General features: G+C 39.5%; 1 protein-coding gene and 1 pseudogene across 3 annotated transcripts in view; both read left to right on the top strand.

Annotated features, from left to right (window-relative positions):
• Positions 1-25,004, top strand: part of HTR2A (5-hydroxytryptamine receptor 2A) — a 59,382-nt gene that overhangs the window by 3,629 nt on the left and 30,749 nt on the right. For both annotated transcript variants that reach the window (XM_082434480.1, XM_082434479.1), the window contains exon 2: positions 755-955. In XM_082434480.1, the coding sequence (XP_082290606.1) occupies positions 832-955 (124 nt within the window). In that variant the 5' untranslated portion in view covers positions 755-831. The remainder of the gene's footprint in view (positions 1-754; positions 956-25,004) is intronic.
• LOC309647298 (prefoldin subunit 4 pseudogene) overlaps positions 818-25,004 on the top strand; it is a 35,534-nt pseudogene continuing 11,347 nt past the window's right edge. The window contains exon 1 of the transcript XR_014268667.1: positions 818-955. The product of XR_014268667.1 is annotated as a prefoldin subunit 4 pseudogene (transcript). The remainder of the gene's footprint in view (positions 956-25,004) is intronic.

Below are 25,004 nucleotides of genomic sequence, written 5' to 3'. Positions count from 1 at the left end.
CAGTCCCATTTTAAGAAACCACCTCGGAGATTCTGAGACTCATTAAAGTTTGAGCACCACTGCCCTGAAACACTTCTCAGGACAAGAATACCATGCTTTTCTTTACCACTGTCTTCCTTTTCACCCCACACCCCCCAAGTTTGAGTTTAACCCCCAAAGTATTATGAGGTAATTATTTTTCATTTTCACAAAGAAATTCCCAATCTGGATTTTTAACCATTTCTTCATTCACACCAGTAGCATTTTTGAGAGACCACTAAATGCCATCACTGTGCAAGACTGAGCAGTTGTAATAATGGCCGAGAGATGGCCTAACCTCAGGCAACCTACAATCTGTGAAAGATATGTGAATAAATAATGACAGTACACTGCAAGAGGTGCTTCAATAGAGGAACCCATAGTACCTCATAGCTCCTGACCTAAGTCATCAAAAACAAAAAAGAGGTAGATTTTGTTAGGCAGAGGAGACAGAACGAGAGAAACCCCAGGGAGACACAACCTGAATTTACAACACACCAGCATGATTCCAGCCACAAGAAGTTTTCAAACCTTGTGATCAGCCAGTGAAGTCTTATTGTAGTTAAGTACAGTTGCCATCAGGCTTTTTTTGAAATATTAAAAATATTAATATCTTGTGTTGCCCTTTGCTGTTACCTGTGCCTTTTCCCAAGATGGAAACTGTTCAAAGCAGGGTAAATTCCACACCCCAGAGAAGTTCAAGGTCGCTAACTGATGCTAACCTTCTGCATCATAGGGTACCGGTGGCCTCTGCCTAGCAAGCTCTGTGCCGTCTGGATTTACCTGGATGTGCTCTTCTCCACGGCCTCCATCATGCACCTCTGCGCCATCTCCCTGGATCGCTATGTTGCCATCCAGAACCCCATCCATCACAGCCGATTCAACTCCAGAACTAAGGCATTTCTGAAAATAATTGCTGTTTGGACTATATCAGTAGGTAAGTAGGAACGGTATTTTGGAATCTCATTTGAAATGACGGTTCATGCCTTCTAAGTAGACTTGTCCTGTTTTGTTGCACTGAACCCTGACATCCTGAATGTACTGTTTTGCTTGTTGCAAGACATGTTATAGTAATTATTAGATTTGCTTTAGGAAAGAAAAATCTGTTAATGTCACTGGCTGACAACATAAATTTGTATTTCTTTGCACAGGTAAAAACATATACACCAATAGAGCCAAACGCGAGAATAACTGTGCCATGGCCACCTCCAAAAACTTTCCCCATCTCACACTTTCAAATTCACTCAGTTCAAGTTTCTAAATTCCTAAATCTTGAGTTTCCCAGAGACCTCAATGTTTATAATCACTGGACTTGTGGTCAGTATAAGAATACAGAGCCCCATACTGGAGAATACACAGCTTCTTGGGGGATAGAGAAGGTACCAGGTGCCATAACTCAGGGGGAGAAAGAAAGTGAGGACAGAGGATGGTGGCAGGACTTGCTCATAGGGTACCCAGCACTTCTGCAACCTTCCTCTTCCTCTTATGATAAAACATGCCAGAGGATTTCAACCCACTTCACTTAGGTTGATTACACACCTTCATCTGTTGCCAGTATTGATCTTCTCTCACACACCTAACAGCCAGGAAAGCCCAGGTAGTGGAAGCCAAAGAATAGCTCCCAGGCAGCTAAATCAATTGTACCTGTCCCCTAAGCGGGCTTGGTTCATAACCAAAAATTCCCTGGGATTTGTTTTAAAGTTGCCAAGTGGGAACGATGTGCCTGCTTACGGCCACATGGGTGCCAGTATCTACTAACACGAGGAACTATGGGATTTGGTGGCAGGCTTGACATCAAGGACTCCAAACCCTGCTTGTACTGATGAACTTAATAAGTTCCTTCCTGGGAAACAGATGTCGCTCCCAAAATATGCTTGTAGTTTCTGGGCCTGTGCAATCTTGGACTCCTCCTACGAGGATCAAGAGAATGAAGGACTAGTGGTTCTCAATCCCAGCTGCACATAAAAGCCCTGGGGAGAGTTCTGATTTCATTGGTCCATGGCAGGGCCTGGTGACTCTGAGGTGCAGCCAGGGTTGAGGACTGAGATCGACAGTTGCTGAGGGAAATGCAATTAGACGGGCAAGAATAACGTGAAGGAAGCGAGCCGAGCTACTGACAAATTTACTTAGCTTTACCCCTGGACACTGTCCCACTGGTGAGACAGACGCGGGGAGAGTCACCCAAATCTTTTACCCTCAGCCGCAATGCCACCCCTTTCCCTGCCTTAGTCAAGCTTAATAATAGCACTAGTAGTAAGGGCTGTTTCTGAGCAACGACCAGAGACACAGTCGTGTTCAAAGCACCTTATGGAAAATAAGCTGCAGAGAAATAAGTTGCACAGGATGACATAGCTCATAACCAGGAATCACCCTGGGTCAATCCTATTTGAAAGCCTATACCCTTAGTACCACCCAGTAAGACAGTCTGCTTCCTGCTCCTTTCAGCCATCACCCCAGGAGGCAGGCAGGCTGGAATGAATAGTTGTGGGGTGATGGTCAGGGGTCATCACCCATTTGGCCAAACTTTTACTGCATAGCTACTATGTGCTTGGCACTGAATATACTAAGGTATGCATTCAGAGATCTCTGACCATGTGGTGGGGGAAGGCAGATAAGAAGACATAAGGAACGCTGAAGTTACGTAGGCTCTATACCACAAGTCTGTGAGATGTGTGTCTGAGGAGTTGGTAAAGGTAAAAAATAATAATGTCGGTTCTAGTGAAGGGGCTTAGCATAAATATCCTCCCGAATTGTTTTTCTAGTGTTTCTCTTTCCATTGTTGTTTTTTGGTTGTTGTACATTTAAATCCTTAGGCTAGAATTTTTGTATATGGTCTAACATGTTTTCTTCTACCAATTATTAGAGCCTTTGCAGTATCTATTGATATCAGTTTTTCCCCTTCAATTTCTTGATGTATTTCGTTTTCTTTGTAGATTTTAATATTAAACTGCCCTTGCATGCCTGGAATGTATTCATGAGTGAAATTGGATTTCTATGACTTTGTTAGTTGGTTTATTATTCTTATAAGGTTTCTTTTTGTAGCCTTACTAAATTTGGGAGGGTTCTGATTTTTCCCCTAAGGTCTTGCAATATTTAGTAGGAATGTACTTTAAAGGTTATATAGAATTTAGTTCAAATCTTTCTCGTCCTGGTGCCTTTTCAAATGGTGTCTTTAATTATATCACAAACCTCTTCAAAATTTTTCATTTACATTTTCTACATTGTTTTGGGTCATTAGCTGCATACAAAGTTTAAGTTATCTTTTGTATTGATTCTTTTATCATTATTAAATGTAATGCTATTTGTTTTAAAGTCTGCTTCATCTGATATTAGTATAGCTATGCCAGTTTTTTTACATCGTCATTTTCTGGATATATCCTATTCCATCCTATATACTGTCAAACTCCTTTCTGACTTAATATTAAGTACGTTGTTTGTAAGAAGCATATAAAGTTGTTTTGTTTTTATCTAGTCAATCTTTTTTTGTTTAAACTTTTTTTTGAAGATTGCCATTTTTTTTTAATAAATTTATTTTTGGCTGTGTTGGGTCTTCGTTGCTGTGCATGGGCTTTTTCTAGTTGTGGCGAGCAGGGGCTTCCCATTACAGTGGCTTCTCTTGTGCAGAGTATGGACTCTAGGCACCAGGGCTTCAGTAGTTGTGGTTCATGGGCTCTAGAGCCCAGGCTCAGTAGTTGTGGTGCATGGGCTCCGTAGTTGTGGCTCGTGGGCTCTAGAGCACAGGCTCAGTAGTTGTGGCGCACGGGCTTAGTTGCTCCACAGCATGTGGCATCTTCCCGGACCAGGGCTCGAACCTGTGTCCCCTGCATTGGCAGGAGGATTCTTAACCACCGTGCCACCAGGGAAGTCCCCAATCTGTCTTTTAATTGGAATATTTCATTCATTTACATTTAACGTAACCCAGATATATTGGGCTTTAAATTTACCCTCTTACAATTTTCTTTTTATTTCCCATTTATTCTATATTCCAGATTCTCTCCATCCTTGCCTTCTTTTAGACTAATCAAGAATTGTTAATTCATTATTCCCCTTTATAAGCTTGTTAGTTATCCCATTCTTTTAAATCCTTTTAGTGATTACAGCATTCATTTTTGACCTAAAAGAGGCTAATACAAATTACTTGTATCACGTTTGTTTATTTATTTATTTATTTATTTATTTATTTATTTGTGGCTGTGTTGGGTCTTCATTGCTGCACGCAGGCTTTCTTTAGTTGCAGCGAGCGGGGGTTACTCTTCATTGAGGTGCGCGGGTTTCTCATTGCAGTGGCTTCTCTTGATGCAGAGCACGGGCTCTAGGTGTGCGGGCTTCAGTAGCTGTGGCACGCGGGCTCTAGAGCTCAGGCTCAGTAGTTGTGGTGCACAGGCTTAGTTGCTCCGCGGCATGTGGGATCTTCCTGGACCAGGGCTCAAACCTGTGTCCCCTGAATTGTCAGGCGGATTCTTAACCACTGTGCCACCAGGGAAGCCCCTTATCTCTTCTTAAATGATGCCAAAACCTTAGAATATTTAACTCAATTTTGTTATTTTTATAACAAAAAACTTTTTATAACATTTTTATTTTGCCTTCATTTTAAGCATATTTTTGTTCAGTACAGAATTCAAATTTGGCAGTTATCTTTTTTCAGCAATTTATGGGTAACATTCTGAAGTTCTAGCTTATACTGCTTCTTTGTGAGAACTCTGCTGTCAGACTTATTGTTGTTCCTTAGAACAGGGGGGGGTCCCCAACACCCGGGCCATAGATCAGTACCAGTCTGCAGCCTGTTAGGAACTGGGCCACACAGCAGGAGGTGAGCGGCGGGCGGCGAGCAAGGGAAGCTTCATCTGCCGCTCCACATCGCTCTCATTACCAGCTGAACCATCCCCGCCCCCCCTTTCCCCATCCGTGGAAAAATTGTCTTCCACGAAACTGGTCCCTGGTGCCAAAAAGTTTGGGGACCGCTGCCTGAGAAACTACCATCTCTTACCACCCTCTGCTGCTTTAGGATTTTTTCTTTGTATTTTAGCAATTTTGCTACGATGTGCCTAGATATGGGTTAGTTCTGGTCTTATCCTACATGGTGTTTGTACTGATTCTTAAGTTTGTAGCTCAATGCCTTTTGTCAGTTGGGGAGAACTCTTGGCTGTTATCTTTTCAAATATTGCTTCTGCCCCATTCTCTCTCCCTTCCCCGACCCCACTTCTTAGACTCCAATTTCTTGTATGGTAGAACTTTTACCCATGTTTATGACTCTTAAATGCTTTTCTACATTTTTCACCTTTTTTCAATTCTTACTTTAGTCTGGATAATTTTACTGACTTTTCTTCTCCTGGGTTATTAATCCTCTCACCAGCTATTTCTAATTTGCTATTTAAACCTATATACTTTATTTTTAATTTGGTACTGCATGTTTAGTTTTAGAATTGCCACTTGATTCTTTTTATAGATTCTGGTTCTCTGGAATAACTCTCCATGTTTTCATCTATTTTCTTAAGTACTAATCACAGGTATCTGGGTATCTGAGTTACCTGGGAATTTCTATTTGCTGGGGTCTTTTTCCACTTGGTTCTGTCAGCTGGTAAGCCTGGTAATTTTATTAAACACTGACATTGGAAAAAAAAATGTGGATACTCCACTGATGTTCTCAGTCTTCAGACAGGGGTCCTTTAACTTTAGCAGGCAGATAGAATAGGTCCCCTAAATCCAATCAGGGATTAAGCCAGGTATAGGCTGAGTTTTTGTAACCACTGGTCTGTTTTCAGTTTGCCCTTACACCTGGGATATATTCCTGCATGACCTCAGATGGAAAACCAAGGTGTTCTCCATTTTGAAGAGCCCTCAACTCCAGTTTTTGTCTCCTCAGCACTATAAGGCTGCTGCTAAATCTTTTTTAAAATTTTTAATTGGGAGTATAGTTGATTTACAACGTCATGTTAGTTTCTGCTGTACAGCAAAGTGAATCAGGGGCTTCCCTGGTGGCGCAGTGGTTAAGAATCTGCCTGCCAATGCAGGGGACACAGGTTCGAGCCCTGGTCCGGGAAGATCCCACATGCCGTGGAGCAACTAAGCCCGTGCACCATAACTACTGAGCCTGGGCTTTAGAGCCCGCGAGCCACAACTACTGAGCCCACATGCCACAACTACTGAAGCCCACGTGCCTAGAGCCTATGCTCCTCAACAAGAGAAGCCACCGCAATGAGAAGCCCGCACACCACAACAAAGAGTAGCCCCCGCTTACCACAACTAGAGAAAGCCCGCACACAGCAAAGACCCAACACAGGCAAAAATAAATTAATTAATTAATTAAAAAGTCAATCAGTTATCCATATCCACTCTTTTTTAGATTCTTTACCCATATAGGTCATTACAGAGAATTGAGTAGACTTCCCTTCTATAGAGTAGTGTGTATATGTCTACTCAACCTCTGGAGATCTGTTCTTCTGACAAGTTGGTAAACACCTTAAAGGGAAAGGAGGCTCATACTATTACCTTACTTTTTTTCTCTTCCCTTCACTCCAGAATCCTAACCCCTGAAATCCTGACTGCTTAGACAGCCCTAACTCCAATTTTTGATCTCCCAATCCCTGCTGAGACACAGTTTGGGGCCTTGAATTTTGCTTTATTTGCCACTAGTATTCCATACCTCCTCCTCCTCCTTGTTTGAATCTTTCCAGTCTATCTTTTCTCAACTCTTCATTTTTAATATCTTTGTTCTTTTGTTTAATAAATATATTTTCACAAGTAACTTACAGATGGATTTTTTAAAATAAAATCTGACAGTCTCTGCCTTTTGATAACAAAAGTCAGCCTGTCTACATTTACTGTGACAACTGACATAATTGGTTTTATTCCTCCCATTTTACATTCGTCATGTATTTTTCTTTGTAATAGTTCATTTTCTTCCCCGTTTCATATGTTTGCTGACTTACACAATGTTTTCTTCATTTCCCTCGCCCCATCCCAGTTAGTTTGAATTTCTACTTGGCTTTTCCATTCCTTTCGTGATTATAGTCTCATCCCAAATAATCATTACACTAATATTTCTATTATTATATATAAAATAAATAACCTCACTAAATTGTTTTATTTCCTCATTCACCCTGAGTCCCAATTCATAGGTTTTTCTATAATTTTAAAATAACCTAGTGGCACAATAGATCTTTTTTAAGCAAGTCAAAAAATGCAGAAACCATAAAGATCGATATAGACATAGCTGACTACACTAGAAATAGTACATTTTATGTGGCTAAAATCAATATAAACAAAGTCAAAAGAAAAATTTCAATGTCTGTGAATAACAGACCAAGGGTTGCTATCCTTAACATACAAAGAGCACTGACATTTTGATAAAAAATGAAAAGACAAGCAACCCAACAGGGAAATAGGTAAACTAAATGAACAGGCAGTTCACAGAAAGTTAAAATGGACAAAGCTCATGAAAAACACTCAGCCTTTTTACAGTCATGGAAATGTAATTTAAAACAATAATGCAATACTACTTTCACGCATCTGATTGGCAACATTAAAATGAGTGAAAACACCCACTGCAGTTTTGGATATGGTGCCCTATGTAGTCAGATTCTGTTTGTGTGAATTTGAATTGTTTGTTCTTGGACAATCTAGCAGAAGTTATTCAATATTAAAATTTGACCTACCAACCCCACTTGAGAGAATCTGTTCTACAGAAAAACAAAAGTACATGTAAGAATCTATGGGAATTTGGGGAAATAGCAGAAAAGTGGAAGGGCTAGGTCATGGCTGAATGTATTATTTTTATCTATATTATGGAATATTTTTCAGCTCTTAAAAATATCGAGTTGGGGTTATGATATTCAACCAGAGGAATGTTAAGTGCAAAAACATAAAATAAGTTTCAGGGTGGTATGCATGGCCTGGGCCCATTCAGGTAAGATAATAGTAATAATATATGGAGACATTTACACATTAGCACTGAGAAACTACTGAAAGACTTCACACTTGTCAAGAAGGTAAAATTAGCCATAAGAACGAAATAATGTCATTTGCAGCAACATGGATGGACCCAGAGATTGTCATACTGAGTGAAGCAAGTCAGACAGAGAAAGACAAATACCATATGATATCGCTTATATGTGGAATCTAAAAAAGGGTACCAACGAACTTATCTACAAAACAGAAACAGTGTTACAGATGTAGAGAATAAACTTATGGTTATCAAGGGGTAAGGGATGGGGAGGGATAAATTGGGACTGACATATACACACTACTACATATAAAATAGATAACTAATAAGGACCTACCATACACCTGAAACTAACACAACATTGTAAATCAACTACACTCCAATAAAAATTTTAAAAGAAATGTATACAACATAAAAAAGGTAAAATTAGAAAGAATGATAGGATTGTTATATTTTCCCTTATATATTTCTGTATAGTTTTGCCACAAGTTATGATGATGATGAAAGTGCTTTAGATGATCAAGAATGAAACAGTTACACCTGCATCATGGGAGGGAGGGCTCTATGGAGGAGATGGCTGACCCTTCAAAGTTTGGGAGGATCTAACAGACGGTAACCTTGGCGACCACATTATAGACTACTCAAGTTTTCTTGCACTAGGAATTTCTGAAATTAGCCTCGTCTTTCCCCCTCCTTACTGCAACCGGCTTGGTCGTTTTATTTTTGCCAAGGCTTCTATCTAACTCTGAGGAAAATGAACATAATTACAAATCAATTGAGTTTTCTATTTGTGAGCTTCTCTGAGCAAAGAAGTGATAAGAGTAAAGATGGAAGCATTAGATTAAGAATGATCCTGAGGTTCTCTGGATTTCATTTTGCCTTCATAAACCCAATTCCCTTGATCAGGGGAAACCGTGACTTCAACTACAATATATAAAAGGAGCAAACCTTTTCCTCATGAGGATTGCCTTGCTAATGCCATGTGAGAAAAGAAGGTAGATGCTATTTATTCCTTGACCATCTTTAGCAGGTTAAAGTATATATTAGATAGAAAAATGTGAAAATGACTATTTTCACATTGTCATATGCTGACAAGCAAGCAAAGACACCGATTTAATTTTTTTCTTGTGCTCATTTCATTGCAGAAATATATTTGCAGCTCATAGAGTAATTTTGAAGTATCATGAGTGTAAATAAGATTTTTTTTTCCTCAAGGCTAAGCATGACCTTGTATTTTATGCACTATTACTTTTATAATAGAAGAGACAAGCTGTGTCCATTTATTTTGTCCTTTGCCTTCACAAACTGGGACACCACACATAGAACCCGAAACCAAATGCTTAGATCACTGGGTCCAACCTCATGCCTTCAGGCAGGTCAAAAAACCTACCTCCCTAGACAGTGCGGTTGAATAAGGCAGGTTTGAGGGACAGTGAAAATGATATATGTCACTATAGTTTTAAATTGTATTTATCTGATCCTATAGTATTCTGAGGATCTTTTCATGTTTATGAGCAAGTTTATATTATGTTTTCTATGGTTGGCTGCTTATAGTTTTTGCTGTAGAATTTGGTGGTTATAAGCAAAAGCCTGGAGCCAAATATCTGGCTCTGTCCCCATAAGCTGCGTAACCTTGGGCAAGTTACTTAACCTCTCTGTACCTTCAGTTCCTGATGAATAAATGATAATAACAGTACGTATTGTGAGGTTGCTTTAATGATTAAATAAATACAGCATTTGTCCCATAAATGTTAAGAGCTTACAACATCATTTGAACTCCTTTCTGTAAGGTTCTTGGACTTTTCCTAATATAAAATAGAAGAATTAACTTTTTGTCTGTATTTTCACTATTTATCTATGTATTCCCAGTGTGTTGTCACTTGCCATTGTTTATAGTGGTTTTCTTTCCCCCCACATAGACTTTTATTTTTATATAATTTTATCTATAAATGTTCTTTTCTCCTTTACGGCTTCTGAGTTTTGAATCATTACTAAAATTGCCTTTCCCACTACAAAATTATAAGAGGAATTCTTCCATATTCTCTTCCATTATTTTTATGGTTTTGTTTTATGCATTTAAGTCTTTGACCCATCCAGAATTTAACCTGTGGTTTAATTTTATTATTTCTACACAGCTACTTATTATACCCCTTATTTCCCCCACTGATTTGATATGTCACCTTTAGTATACTCAGTTCCCATGTATGTATTTGGGTTTATTTCTGGACTTTATGTTCTATTGATCAGTCTGTTCATTCACTTGCAGTATATTTTTAATTGAGGATATGTAATATGGCTTTTATTATCTCTTAAATCTAGTATTCCTTCATTGCTTTCTTTCAGACTTTTCCTGACCATTTTCATTTGCTTCTTTGAGTTTTTTAGGAATGAGCTTCTATCTAGTCCCAGAAAAGAAAATTTTATTAGAGCTGCATGTAACTTTTTAAGTCAACTTTCTAGACCTTTTTCCTGGCATACCTGTGTACTATTTTTGGTCTTGTTTATTTTTTGTGGTTTGTAAACAGCCTCAAATTCTATATGGAATAAAGTGAAAGTATATAAACAAATAAAACCTAAAATTTTAGCACTTAGGTTTAAAAAATTCTGAATGCATGTTTAGGTCCAAAAGGAATGATAGTGAAATATGTATGTTGAGTATTCCTATCATAACATATCTTCTGGGGGAAAAAATGGCTTGGAAAAACACAAAATAAATTGGCTGAATAAAATGGGCTCAAAACCAGATGGTGTTCTGTTGCCCTTTAGAGTGGAAGACATCCCTAACCCCACCGTCAGAAACAAATATATCTGTGGAGCCCACTTGGGAGTCTCTCCTCTAGGACCTTACAGGTTTATGCCCGAGTCCCTTACTGCCAGGAGTCAGCCTAGGAACTGGGTTTCAGATACTCATCATGCAACCAGGACAGGAAAGGACTTGGGTTACCTGTTCTCTCTCCCACTGCTTAAGAGATTACATTGTAGGTGAGCATCTACCGAGATACCAAAGGTAACTTGTGAAGAATTAGTCTAAGTCGCCTTTCCCTCAGTTTCTTCTATCTTCTAATTTATCTCCTGGGTGAAGTAAGATCACCTCCCCTTTTTCCCCATCTTTTTTGTCCCTGCCACAACGCATTAGCACATCAGAGGTCCAGGAAGGAGCTCTGGGCACTGCTGCAGCCTGCAGGGGAGCAGGTTGGTGTCCAGGAGCAGCGATGCTCACAGCCTTGGCGAGAGGGGCTGCTGGCCTTCCCTAGGGTGCTTCAGTGCCAGAGAGCTGCCAAGGAGCCAGCTGTCACTGTCACTGCCCTGAAACAAAGCCTCCGCAGGGCCGCCACTCAGCCCACCGCCTTCTCTTGACCCCTGAGTGCAACGGTCCTGTCTCTTTCTGTACACGGGTGCAGGGAATTTGGGGACATCTCCCCCACCAGACCACCTCGTCTCATACTTAAGAACATAGCATCACGACAAAGACTGTGCTCTTGGAGGATGTGTCCTTGGTTGTCCTTCAGGACACTGTCCCATGGGTAAGAGGAGGTTTACTGGCCTGGGCAGCTCAGAGCCTTCCAGAGCGACAGCTGACTTCTCTCTGCAGGGCAGACTCTAGCCATAGCCATGGGACTACGTGCTGAATAAAACAGCACTTAGTAGCATACACTCTCCATGGCCACGGGAAACTGGTGGGCAAAATTAAGAAATGACCCAATGAAAAAGAATCGCTTTATCCTCTGTTAATTTGACCTTCGTCATAGACTGAGTTTCTTGGCTTTTGGTTCATCATTCTTCCAAGGAGGAGAAGTTAGAGGAGGAAGCACAGGGCTGGGACTCCTATTGCTTCTGGCCACTTAAAGCAGAGGACTAGCATCCACATATCGCCCCCTCCTGCCCTTGGACTGTGTCAGAAACTCACAAGCTCTGGAGGCATATACTTGCTCCAAATCTATCCATCCCTTTTGGGCCCGCAGGTAGGAACCTTCACTAAGTCAGGAGTGATAGCAGATCATCTGATCAATCTGTTATCACCCGCACCCTTTGTGCCCTGGTACCTGTTCTTTCAGTGGCCTAACAAAACGCCAACCCTGCACAACCGGACTTTACTGTTGCTGCATTCTGTAACCAAGCGCTCCTGGAGAAAGTCACATGCTGTGAATCGGACACCACTTATCTGTGGTTTCCAACCTTGCCTCGACTCTCATTGCTATCAATCCTTTGCTTCGTCCTTAGTGGATTTTTTTCAAGTCTTTTTCCTATTCAAGTCTTCTTATCAACCCCGGGTGCCATTCTCTAAGCAGACCATCTTATTCCCTTTTGCCCTAAGAAGGGGCCGTCAGGCGCAATTCATTTTCTGTTTCTACTCCCACGTGCCAATTCCACTTTCAGTTCTCAATTTCCAAATGGGTATCCCAAGAAGACGCAGGTTCTTCCGTACTTTGTCTCTACCTCCTATCCCTCCCAGAAGAATCTTTCTTGACTTCTCTCCATCTCCCTCCCTCTGATTTAATTCCCTCTGAAGATTCTACTCATTTGCTCCATTTTGTCACCTCTCGTTTATACCTCCAAGCACCATCCAGCTTTGACCTCCCTCCTTTTTACTGTTCTTCAAGGTCACCAAAACCTTCCTGATTCCCAAGTAAATCCAAAAGATTGTTTCTATTTTAATAATGTACTCAGGTAATACATGAATACATCCTCAATGTGAGAAAGTCAAACGGCTCCAACTATAGGGAATAAAAGTGAACTTGCCCTTCATCGCTCCCTATCTCTCCAGACCAGCACCCACAGGTACTGTGCAGACCTTGAACCTCTCTGTGACCGTTCAATGTAGAGCACAAGCAGGAGAGGAGTGAGTCTTGCCAAGCAAAGCCCCCTCAGTCCCCTTCTACTGGTATATCCTTCGACTCTAGGCTTGCATTTCAAGCTGTGCCCTCCAGACCCTGCTGACCTCTGCTGCAGTTTTTCCTTTCGTTTTGGCCCTTTCTTCAACTTCTACTTCTCTCTAAACCAGGTCCCATCTGCGGTCTTCCAGAGATTCCTCCATCATTTGTGAAATACTAACGAGTTGACATTTTCTTGGGTTGTTATAATTTATTCTGATCAATGTGCTTTATCTTTTTTAATCATTAAATGGAATTTTAGGAGGGAGTATAGACAGATGGACACGTGCTTGAATACCATCTTGATCCAAATTTTATTTATACATATCATACCTTATCTACTATTCTTTTATGCATTTATTTTTGTGTATTGACGTCTCCTCTTCAAAACTGTCTCCTTCCTCATCATCTTCTCCTCCCTCTCTGATCTGTTGCTTTTCTTAGCTCCTTTTTCTCTTATTCCTTATATGGTAGTGTTCTCTAGAGATCCATTCTCTACCTTATTTTTTCCCCTCCTTGCTTTTGCTGGGTCCTTTCCATTTCCATGGATTCAGCTCTTAGCAGAACACTGAGGAACTAACAAATCTGTGTTCCAGCCCACAGTGCTCCCCAGGGCTTAAGACTCCTGCATCCAACTATGTGCTGAGCGCTTCTAGCCAGAAGGCCCACGGGAACCCCAGTCTTACCAGATCAAAAGCTGTGCTCATCGTCTGCCATTCCTCCTCCTGAAATCTCTATCTCAGAACATGGCATTAATATCTGCTCAGTCACTCGATACCCAAAATCCCTCCCCTTTCTCACCTCCACACCTAAGCAATTGACTAGTCCTTTGGGTTTTTTGGTTTTTACTTGCTAGTTGTTTCATATATCAGCCTTCTCTCCTTTCATTCAGCCCCATCATGTGTCCTGTGATACTGCACACATTTCCCTGTCCACAGAATTTTGGGGTTTTTTGTTTGGTCTTTGCTGTCAGTCTCCACCTTGTCACCAAAGTCACCCTATGAAATAAAGGTTTAACTAAATCACTCTCTTGCTGGAAACCCCTGAATGACTTTGCTGCCGATGGATTGTAGATTCTTCAGTGAGAGACACAAGGCCCTGTAAGTATGGTCCCCATCCACACTTCCATTTCATCTCCCACCATACTTTGCCTCACATTTTCTTCTCCAGTTACAATAAACTGCCCCTAATTCCCACGTCATTTCACCTTAATTTTTGCATCTTCTGCTTCAAATGCCTTCTCATCTCCTTGCTTGACTAATTTCTACTATTCTTTCGGCACCACCTCCTCCAGGAAGCCTTCTTTTTTTTTTTTTTTTTTTTTAATTTGGAAACAACCAGCATTTTATTATCTTTCCAACTCTGTGGGTTGACTTGGGCTCCACTGGGTGCTTTCCTGCTCCATGTGTTGTTGGCTGGGCCTCTAGTCGACAATCTGGAGGCTTTTCTGAACTGGACATCTGCCATGGAGAGCTCACATGACTGGTGGTTGATGCTGGCTGCCGGCTGGGAGCTGAGCTGGGGACAGACACTGAGTGTCTCGGGTCTCCTCTCCTCCAAGGAGCCCTGGGCTCCTCAGAGCATGGTGACTGTGTTCCAAGAAGGAGTGGAAGCTGCCAGGCTCAGGAAGCCTTCTCGATTTCTCCCTTTTCTCCAAGGATTAGGTATTTGCCCTGCTTGGAGTCTTCCACAACCTTTACATGTATTATCTTTTCACAGATTATAATCATCTGTTTATTCCCTCACCGGATGAGTTCCCAGAGAAAACAAAAAAAATATATACTTCCTCTTAAGCCCAAGTTATATAATAGATAATGCCTATCCAAAAATTAATTTCTAGAGTCAGAGGCTGAAAGCATCTTTAAGAAACTTATTTCCTTGTGCACTTGGTTTCAGAAAGCTATTTTTAGATTGCTTTCCCCATACTCTATGAAAGCCTAACATTTATATAAAATAACTACTTTTATTTTTCTACTTAATACCAATCATGTTGTGGTTATTATAAATGCCTAATTAGTAGGGTCTGTAAGAAAGATGTGGAATTTTTTCCCCACCAGATGGTGAGTTTTAGTTTGAGATTTTTAAGACCTATTTGGAAAGTGTGGGACAATCGTCCCACTCCTAAGCCCAGTTCTCTCGTGTCAGAATCTACATAGCATCTCAGGGTAGTTTTCCATTGGCTGTTTTTTTTTTTTTTTTTTTTAACTCATTATGAGAAGGCACGTAATGTGTCTCTTAGAGGCTTCATGGGTCTCCCAGGCAGAATCTCACCATTGCAGCTGGACATCAGTAGGGTCTCCACATTCTACAGTCCAGACATCAACTTTGCAAGTTCAGATTTTTCCCCTGCTTTGCCCAAGAATAATCACACTCTGGGAAGTTGACTTACATGAGTCAAATTCCAGTAAGCTGACTTATTTAATACATAGGTAATATATACCCATTTTCCTGGACCCATTCACTGGCCTGGGAGTCTCCTTCCTGGCAGGGCAATCCTTTCAGATGGCCGTACGAAATAGCAACGTGAAGTAAGGGAGGATTCATAATGGGCCAGAGGCAGTAGAAGCACGTGAGGGACACAGTGAGGACTGAACAAATATACAAGCACGTAGCAAAGGGTTTGACGCGTACATTTAAGTTTTTTTAAAACGTGAATCAAAATATAAGTACACAGCAAAGGGCTTACAGTCTAATGGAGCACGATCTATAACAGAAAACAGAATTTGCCATTATAATAAAAATGCAAAGAACTCAGCAGAATTGGGGGATAAGAGAAGGTTGTATGAAAACGTACATTTGAGTGGAGCTTTGAAAAAGGGGAAAAAATTGGGAAAATGGAGAATGAGACAGAACTCTCCAGAAAGAGAATAATGCAGGCAAAAGACATGATATAGCTTGATAAAGGATTGAGATATCAAAATATCCTTTAAAGGATGTCTAAATTCATCTAACTCTAACTGATGAGTTAGATGCCCTTTTCCACTCTAGGGATATTTGTCTTTAAATAAGCAAGACCGGTCATCAAGAATCAGAGCATCTTTCCCCTGGACAGCACTGAAAGAATACTGGAGATTTCTTAGCTCTCGGACTCTTTCAATATTTCATCTCAGTCATCAAAATAGTCCATTATATATAAATGTTATGGCTCTAAGATTGCTTGCATTAGTCATGTTACAGGTGCTGGCTAAGAGAGGCACCTTGGAGTCTCAGATAAAGAGGAAGATATGTTTTTATCAGAAACATTTTCAAAACTTTCTTCTACAGAGTTGTTTCTAGGAAGAATTCTGCAGATGAAGAGTTTCATCCATTTTATTATGATCCTTCTTGATTTTAATTCTAGAAGATGGCATCTTCTGATCTTGCCCTGTATTCTGCTCTCTTGCTTAGTGAGGGGTAACAGCCTTTGTTTTGGCCACAGAGTCCGGAAGCATGAAGTATGCCGGTACTTTAAAATGTCTTCCTAAATTTAGTTTCTAATCTAGCCTCCTATTTCTTATTTTTTTAATTAAAGCTTGATTTCAGGAGTTAGGACGTCGGCTATGGTGGGGTGTAGAGGTGGATAGAAATTTCTTGCTCAATTCCTATTAGAATATGCCCATGACAACCTTTATGATAAGTTATCAATGCTTGCCATTATCTTCGATTTTTAAAACATTTCCAAAATTAGTTACATTTCTCTATATTCTATAGGATGGATTCTTTTTCATATTCCTATTCCTTTTTAACTGCCAGATGAACCATTGTAAAGGTTTATGTGGGTGACCTTGTTTACAGGCTGTACTCAGATGCTTAAAACATGACCAAGTTAATGCCCACTGTGTGTTTTATTCAAAGAAACCACCCAGTTTTTACATTTGATATAGGAACTTTGGAAACCACCCAGTTGACATAGAAACCAAAAGTCTGTCTACTCAGGGGTTCTCTTTTTTCCTCTAATACAGCAATTAACCCACCTATTGGGTAAGGGCTGTTGCTTATTAAACTTTTTGTTTCATCCCATGAAAGATATTCAAGCCTGTCTGGAAGAAAGCTGATCTCCATTTATTGTTTGTCTTTGGCACACTGGTTATTTTGTCTATTTCTGTTTTAGGCCCTGGTTTCTGAACCCCTGGTAGATGTCCATGATGTACCACAAACCATGTACCTGTGGTAGCTCTACTTAAAGGGAAAGGAGAGATGCCTTTTATGTTTCTCAGCTACCCCAACTCTCCAACATCTCCCCATACAAGAGTCTGTCAGCGTTCTGTTGCGGCTCCAACCATTCTATTCAGGCATCATCATTCTTAGATGTGCACTGAGCCATCATGCTTTGGATGGTTGGGATGCAGAGACAACAACCCTGCCCTTCTATCAGTGTGTTTAACTGACACGCTCCCCAGATATACTTGAAGACAGTATCCCGGTTGGTTTTGTCTCCTAAAGACATCTATCTGACCCATATAAGATGGGAATAAAGTCTAGATTTAACCACATATAGGCACTCAATTACGCTTGTTGATTGAATAAATAAAAGGAATGAATGAACAAAGAAAGGAGGGAAAAAAGAAGAAAGAAGAGGATAGGAAAATAAAGGGAGGAAGAGAAACAGGGTTTCCTAGAAGCCCTTGTAATTTTTCCCTGATAGCAAGTCATCTTTAGAAGGTCCACCTGTGCCCATTTTGCATCTGGGGGCGTCACCTGGCAAAGGACAGCAAATGAAAATTGACAAGAACATCTCGATTGTCGCTTCTCTAGTATTCTCACAGATTTAATGTCTGTTTCCATAGAAACAGGTTTGACAAGGCTCGTCATAGAAGCTAAGAATGAGAGACACATACCATGAAAATTTCACATTCTAACTTCAAGCAAAGCTAACTCATGGTTTTGTCTTTTCAGTAACTTAGTGCTTTAAACTCAGCATCAGAAAGCCTTATTAAGAAATAGATTCATTACATTAATGAGGGTTTCATTTTTGACTGTTTATGTTTATCATTATAGTGAAAGCCATTACAGGAGCAGTGTTACTAGGGAATGTCCTCAGGGGAGTGGAGAACTTTGGGATTCCGGGTATGGCCTTCAGAACGAAGTCTCCACCAGCCACCCTTTCCTCAGGGAATGGTCTTAGCCAGCACTTGCTCACCTGCCTGTTTTGTTTTCTTCACGTTTGGCTAAACCATTTATAAGTGTTAGAGGAAACTGAGTGAAAGACTCAAAGATAAACAGTGAACTAGTTCTCTAAGCATCCCTCATAACCACTCTCAGACCAGTTTCTGAAACAATGTGAAAGACACAAAAATAATGACCCATCACTGAAGACCGTTTCACCCTTGGATGAGAAACTATTGCTGTGAAGGATGACTTTTCTCTAAGGAAACAATGGAATTGTGTTAGAATCACAGGAAAGTGCATATTCTTAGGGCCCACTCCCAGATAATCTGATTCAGGAGAAACCAAGGGGAAGCCCAAGAATTGGTGTGCACCAAGAAGCACTGTCTAAACTATCAGTTTAGAATTGGGATGGACTTTTTAATGTCTATTCTCATGGATCGCCTCACATATGCACTTTCTAAAATTTCAGATAAGTACATTGCACGTACCCTTGTTTGCAACGAACCAATGATAGTGTTGCACAGAGCTGTCAACCCATGCAGTAGACCATGCTGGGTTTTTAACCTCTCAGGTGCAGGGAGGGGTCATGTCTTATTGTCTCTGATTCACTCATCACTAGCACAGTAGGCACTTGATAAATGCTGGCAAAACTGGCCATTAATGAGCCAATCCTGATTTCCTCAACCAGGTGCATTGGCCTTGATTCTTTATAATCTTTTATCTTTGATTTAAAAATCTAAATTGAAGAACGGTTTTCATTCCAAACTGGTCAAGGTAACAAGGTACCTTCTCACGTTTCAAAGAGCACCATGATATTTTAAAGCTATCATTGCACATCATGAACATTAACAGAATTGAAGAGGAAGAAATAAAAGATACAACTGAAGTGACTTCCCTGGACGTCTTTTGAAATCATAAGACTTATGTGGGATTTGTCTAGAATTAAATTACATTTTGATAATCCTTTCCGGCTCTATAATATTTTCTACTGTTAGGTCTCAATACCTAAGATTGTCAGCAAGCCACTGAACAAACAGGCTTTTGTTCTGGTACAGAGGGATTCTATTTCGACCTTCAGAATTATGCTTAGAGCAAGTTGGGTGTCAAGATACAGAGAAAGGCACTGAAACCTCTTACTGGCCTGACCAAGACAGGTGGTGTTATCTCCAACTCGCATCCATTTGCCTACCTGGAGAGTTTACTAACACTTTGTAATTATTGATATTTTGAAATAGAGTTGGTTTTGGTCAATAAATCACAGACCCTATCGAGAGAATAATATTAGTTTATGGGCTTTTAACAGATTTTTCACAAGCTATGAAATACGAATCAGGTTGCATTTATATGTCTTTAGAAAGCTTTTTCTGCATTAAGCTTCTAGCATGCAGAAAAGTCTAATTACTGATCAGCTGAAATAATTCTCACAATGTAAAATATCCTAAAAGTTAAAGGAGGAGAGAAGGGATGATGGGTTTGGTTAATTTAGTATTAACAGCAATAAGCTAACAACATTTTGAAGATGAATCTTCCAGCACCAAGCTCCTCTGGCTATAATACATTGTCATGCACGTGCAGCACCGGATTAGAGCAGAGTATTAAGACCCAGGCAACCCCGGGCTACTATCCGGCTTTCTTCAGAATACAGGCTGTGTATATGTTTCCTCACTTGTAAAATGAGTTTGGACTACCAATTTCCTAACTCTATAGTCCTATAGTTATATAAAAGGAACCCTGAAGTCTTGGCATTAAATGAGAATATTTCGTGAGATCCCAAGCAACACTTAATTGGAGTTTAACTTATAACACCTTTAAACCACTGATTTAACTCTACTGTCATTAACTGTAGCCCAATTTAGACATGTCTTCAGACTAAAATTGAATATAATTGATACAGCTCCAGGATAAAGAGAATCTAGTTCAAAACACCAGCATTACTTTGCACAATAGGTAATTACTAGAGAGAGAAAGTATTGAGCCCACCAATATATTTCACTTTTCCTTTTTTGAAAACAATTAGAGCAACAGCATTAGAAATATTTTATTCCTAGAACTGTTTTTGTTTTGACTCCCACATAAAATGTATTTTAGCAAAGATATTATATATGCTATTCTATATTCTGATACATCATATAATGTATTAATGTGTTTTTATTTTTCCATATGGGCTTCATAATTATGATTTTAATGGCTATAAGTTATTCCCTCATGTTGATATATTATACTCTATTAGCCATTTTCCCAATTCTGTTTCTAGTTTTGACTAATAAAGTAGTGTATTCACAACAGTAGTTTGGCATATAATTTGATCTTATTCTATCCCTACAGTAGTCTATTTGTCCTTTTAGTTTCACTTGCCTATAATTACCTCAGATATATTTACTTTCGTCCCAGTAATATTACTTTTTCAGTTTTAAAAATCCCTTGACCAATTTAGAAGCTAAATTATTTAAAAGTCACAAATGAAAGGTATGTACATTTAAACAAATTATGGTTAAATAACAAATTTGCCATTTTCAGTATACAATTTAGGAGTATTATATTCATAATCTTATGCAACCATTACCATTGTCTATTTCTAGACTTATCACCCCAAACAGAAACCCTGACCATTAAGCAATTATTCCCCATTCCCTCCTTCCCCAGCCCCTGGTAACCTCCAATCTACTTTGGATATGAATTTATCCATTCTAGGTATTTCATGTAAGTAAAACTTTGTCCTTTTTTTGTCTGGTTTATTTCACTTGTCATGTTTTCAAGGTTCATCTATATTATAGCACGCTATCAGAACTTTATTCCTTTTTATAGCTGAATAGTCCATTGCATGTACATTTTATCTGATAGTTGGGTTGTTTCCATCCTTCAGCTATTGTGAATGATGCTGTAATGAACACTGGCATACAAGGATCTGTTTGAGTCCCATTTTCAATTTTCGGAATTTACTGAGGAATGTAGTTGCTGGGTCATATGACAATTTTATGTTTAGTTTTTGAGGAACTGCCAAACTGTTTTCCACAGTAACTGTGCATTTTTCCATTCCCACCAGTAATGTACAAGGATTCCAATTTCTCTGCATCATCGCCAAAGCTTGTTCTTTTTTGTTTGTTATAGCCATCCTAGTAGGTGTAAAGTGTTATCTCACTGTGGCTTTGATTTGCATTTCCCTAATGATTAGTGTTATTTCATATGCTCATTGACCTTGGCATATCTTCTTTGAAGAAATGTCTGTTCAAGTCCTTTGTCCATTTTAATTAGAATGTTTGAGTTTTAGGAATTCTTTATATATCCTGGATATTCAACCTTTGTCAGATACAATTTGCAAATATTTTCTCCCATTCTATGGGTTGTCATTTTACTTTCTTGATAGTGTTCTTTGATGCACAGAAGTTTAATTTTGATGAAGTCCAATTTTTTCTTCTGTTGCTTGTGCTTTTGGTGTCAGCACTGTTCTTTGAATCTAGTTTCCCTTTTTACTCCCTTCCAATTCCTTAAAGTGACTTTATCACCTCAAGTATTACTGTTAAATAGTAATCCAACAATAGTTATCTGAGAATAAAAAAGTAGACTTGCAAAAAGTGTTTTTCCTATAATTATTTTAAAATATTTTAAAGTATTGAAATTTCTATGTGACAATGTTAAAAGCTGAGAATAATTTTTCCATCTTTAGAAATGGCAATCTTCTAGTTGTTAGTGAATGTAGGTTACTTTATAAGCCCTTTTGGATATTTCAAGGATGAATAGCCACCCTAGACTTCCTTGGGGAAGTGCCTGAAGATAAATGATATAAATTCTGTATGAAGGATAAAATAGAAACTCGGTCAAATATACGGAATTTAAGGTACACTCCCTGTGAGTAGTCTCTCTCAAAGAACTACGTATAATAGTTATACATCTTTAAAGGTGCAGTTCCCTAATTTAAGGGGAAAAAAATCCAATGATGATATTTTAGGGAAGTGTTAGTTTGTAATTTCTTGAGTAGGAGTTTGCTTTTGGTCATATGGTCAATTCCTCCAAATACATGTTCTGAATAGTTTTGTTCTTAGCCATGCCTTCACCCTCAAAGACCTTGTACAAACGTTAAATCTCAATACCAAGCTGTCAGAGTTTTGCCTTCCATTTCATCTTCAAGCTGCATTTCCAGCCACACAAACAACATTCAGTAATTCCATTCAGCTTGACTCTCTGCCCTGGCTCTGGCAGCATTGCACATCCAAGAAAGCTGAGTGTTCAGATTATTCAAATGTTATGTGCTCCCTGAAGTCTGACTTCTTTAGGGAAAACACATCCCCATACCTTTAGAGAGATGGGGGAAAAAAATTTGTTTGAATATGGAAACAGAGTTTCCACTGATAATATAAACTTGTGAACTTAACAGACTGACTAGGTTTCCCAGTTGCCTAAGGAAACCAGCTACTTAAGAATTGACCCCCTCTTTGCAGCAGTGCTGAGACAGTTGATGAACTATTTCTTATGTTACCTAGGTATTTTGTACTCAATCAGGACAAAGTTAAAATTTAGACTTCAGGAAATTCTTCAATAATTTGTTTATAAGGTATATCATCATTTCTTACATTCCTTTAACTATTCTCTCGGTCTAACAAAATTGCGAATTCATTCAAAGAGCGCACATGAAGATTGAAGGGTGCATCTTAGATTTTACTTTACTTGCAAGGTAACAGGTTAGCCTGCCACAGTTTCATGGATGCTGGCATATGACATGAGACTCGGACCAGAGATTCCCGGCAGTAACAGCCAGAGTATCATCATTTTCTTGTGCTGGTTGCCTGAGCCCTGTTTCACACAGGGCAATGCCAAGGGAGCCACAGTAGATTGCACAGAGAAAAGGAATCTAGTGTAACAAACCCAAATCCTTTATGATAAGCAGTAAGCAACCTCCCCCTTTGCTTCAGATGGATACACTATATCATCCAAGGTTGTTCACTATTCAGACATCCTTGAAAAGATACTCTGGAGAAATAGCAACTCAAAGTTCCATGAGGAATTGTCTCCACAATTTTATAATACATCGTATTCATATTAGTACCAGGCTCTGTCATAATGTTGATATAAATCCATAAATGGTAGACTGTAGAATAACACATTCAAATTGAAAATGGCCCCTTCCCCGAGACTGGGAATTTAAGATTTGGGGGTTAGCCTCCACTTTCCAGGATGAAGGTCAGCTGTAACCAGCTTGTAGAATAGATATATTTTAGATATAAGATATATGCCAGATAACTTTATGTCTACTACATGATTAGCATATAGTAAGCATTTTAAGAATATGCTGTTGTCATTGTTATTAGTTCCAGGCAAGGGTCAACCACTAGTTTTTAGTTTCCTATTTTCCTGTTTCTGGACTCAATTTGGAAAGTTCTTCCCAAGATAGGTACATGTTCTATTAGGTACATGCTCTATTGCCTCATTTGCTTTAAGCCTTTGCTCAAATGCTTATTTCTTGTGAGGCCTACCCTGATCTCCCCAGAGAAGTTATCACATTCTCTCCCATCTATTCCCCATCCATTTTATCCATTTTCCCCCTCTACCTTATTTTATTAGCTTCTATTATATATTTACTTATGTTTTATCTTCAGCTGAAATGAAAGTTCCATGAGGGTAGGGGTTTGTAGTCTACTTCACTGATGAATCTCCAGCCCCACATACTATACCAAGCCCAAGAGTCGGTGCTCAATAAATTTGTTAAATGAGAACTAGCTCAAGGAGACTACGTAGCTAGTCGGGATTTCATAATTAAGAAGGCAGAATTTGTCAAATGCACATCTTCTGACTTGAAGTCCATGACTATTTCCACTGTGCAGCACTATCTTTCCTCAGCCTCTCCCTACCCTAAGGCCTTTAGGCAGGTCTAGGGTGGCTCTGCCCAAGAGCTGAGAGACCCCAGGAAAAGGAGGGAAGCAGAGAAGGGAGAATTGTGAGGCCAGGCTAAGGCTGAAGGACGGGTCAGCTTCACAGGTAAGCACATGAGGAAGCGGATCACCTGATCCAACTGTATCTGTGTGAGCCAGCCTCCTGGGTTAATAACACAGATGCATTTCTCTGAGCCCTGGAAGTGTGAACTGTCAGAAGTCTAATCTCTCCAAGTCAGGACTGCTCAGAGTAATAAACACCTTATAGAGAATTTTAATCTACAAAGCAATTTATAAAACTCTTACAAATGAATCCTCTTAGGATTCCCAGGATGTGGGCAAGATAAAGACAGCAGAACTTGAAAATAATGAAGACAGCAAAAAGGTCTCATGCGATGGCTGGAGGGAGCCCAGAAAATCTTACCTTGTTCTGAGCACCCACACGTTCCCATTGCCGCTAACAACTTTTAGGGGTGCTTCAACTTCGGTCTGTGTATCCTCCAGTCAGTGATACATGTTGATGATCATTCCACACTTCAGATTTATCCGCCCCCTGCCCCCAATAGCACAGGTTGTGTATATACATACACATACCCATATATACATATACTCTAAGTAAATGACCCCAAAATGTTTTTGCCTTGAATGCAATAGCTCTGAACTGTGAGATAGCCACTAGACATGTCTATTGCTATTTAAAGGTCCTATCTCCCTTGATGATGGCATTTCAAAGGGTTAGCTCCCTGGTCCTTGGGAAAGACATTCCTAGTTGTAAGACTTGCAAGAGGCTTTTTAAAAGATTTTAAGCCCAAAGCCAGAGAAAGAATTTACAACTTTACAAAAGAAAATGCTCTAAGAGAAGGGAAGGGAATGTCTCTTCCCTTATTTTTAATAAGGAGTATTTATCCTATTGCTTTTAATTTGTATTTGCCCTTAAAGTCTATACAAGTAATATGCTAACTCAAAGTTGTATAACCATTTATCATGTGACTTTGACTAATTGCTGGGAAAATAAGTCTGAATTAAAGAACCTAAGTTACAGATTTTAAAAGAAACTTTTACTCTCAAGTGTACATGGTAAAACAGGGTTATACCAAAGAGACTGTCAGTATAGAGGTCCTTGGTATTTTCTTTGAGGATTAAATTGAAAACTTGTATAATTAGTGATTTAAGTCATTTACACGGAAATGACCAACAAGTGCTTAAAAGCATTCTACTCTT

The sequence above is a fragment of the Balaenoptera physalus genome (genome assembly GCF_965194825.1).
Source record: "Balaenoptera physalus genome assembly, chromosome: 18".
NCBI lineage: Eukaryota > Metazoa > Chordata > Mammalia > Artiodactyla > Balaenopteridae > Balaenoptera > Balaenoptera physalus.
This window is presented reverse-complemented; position numbering and strand designations above follow the sequence as displayed.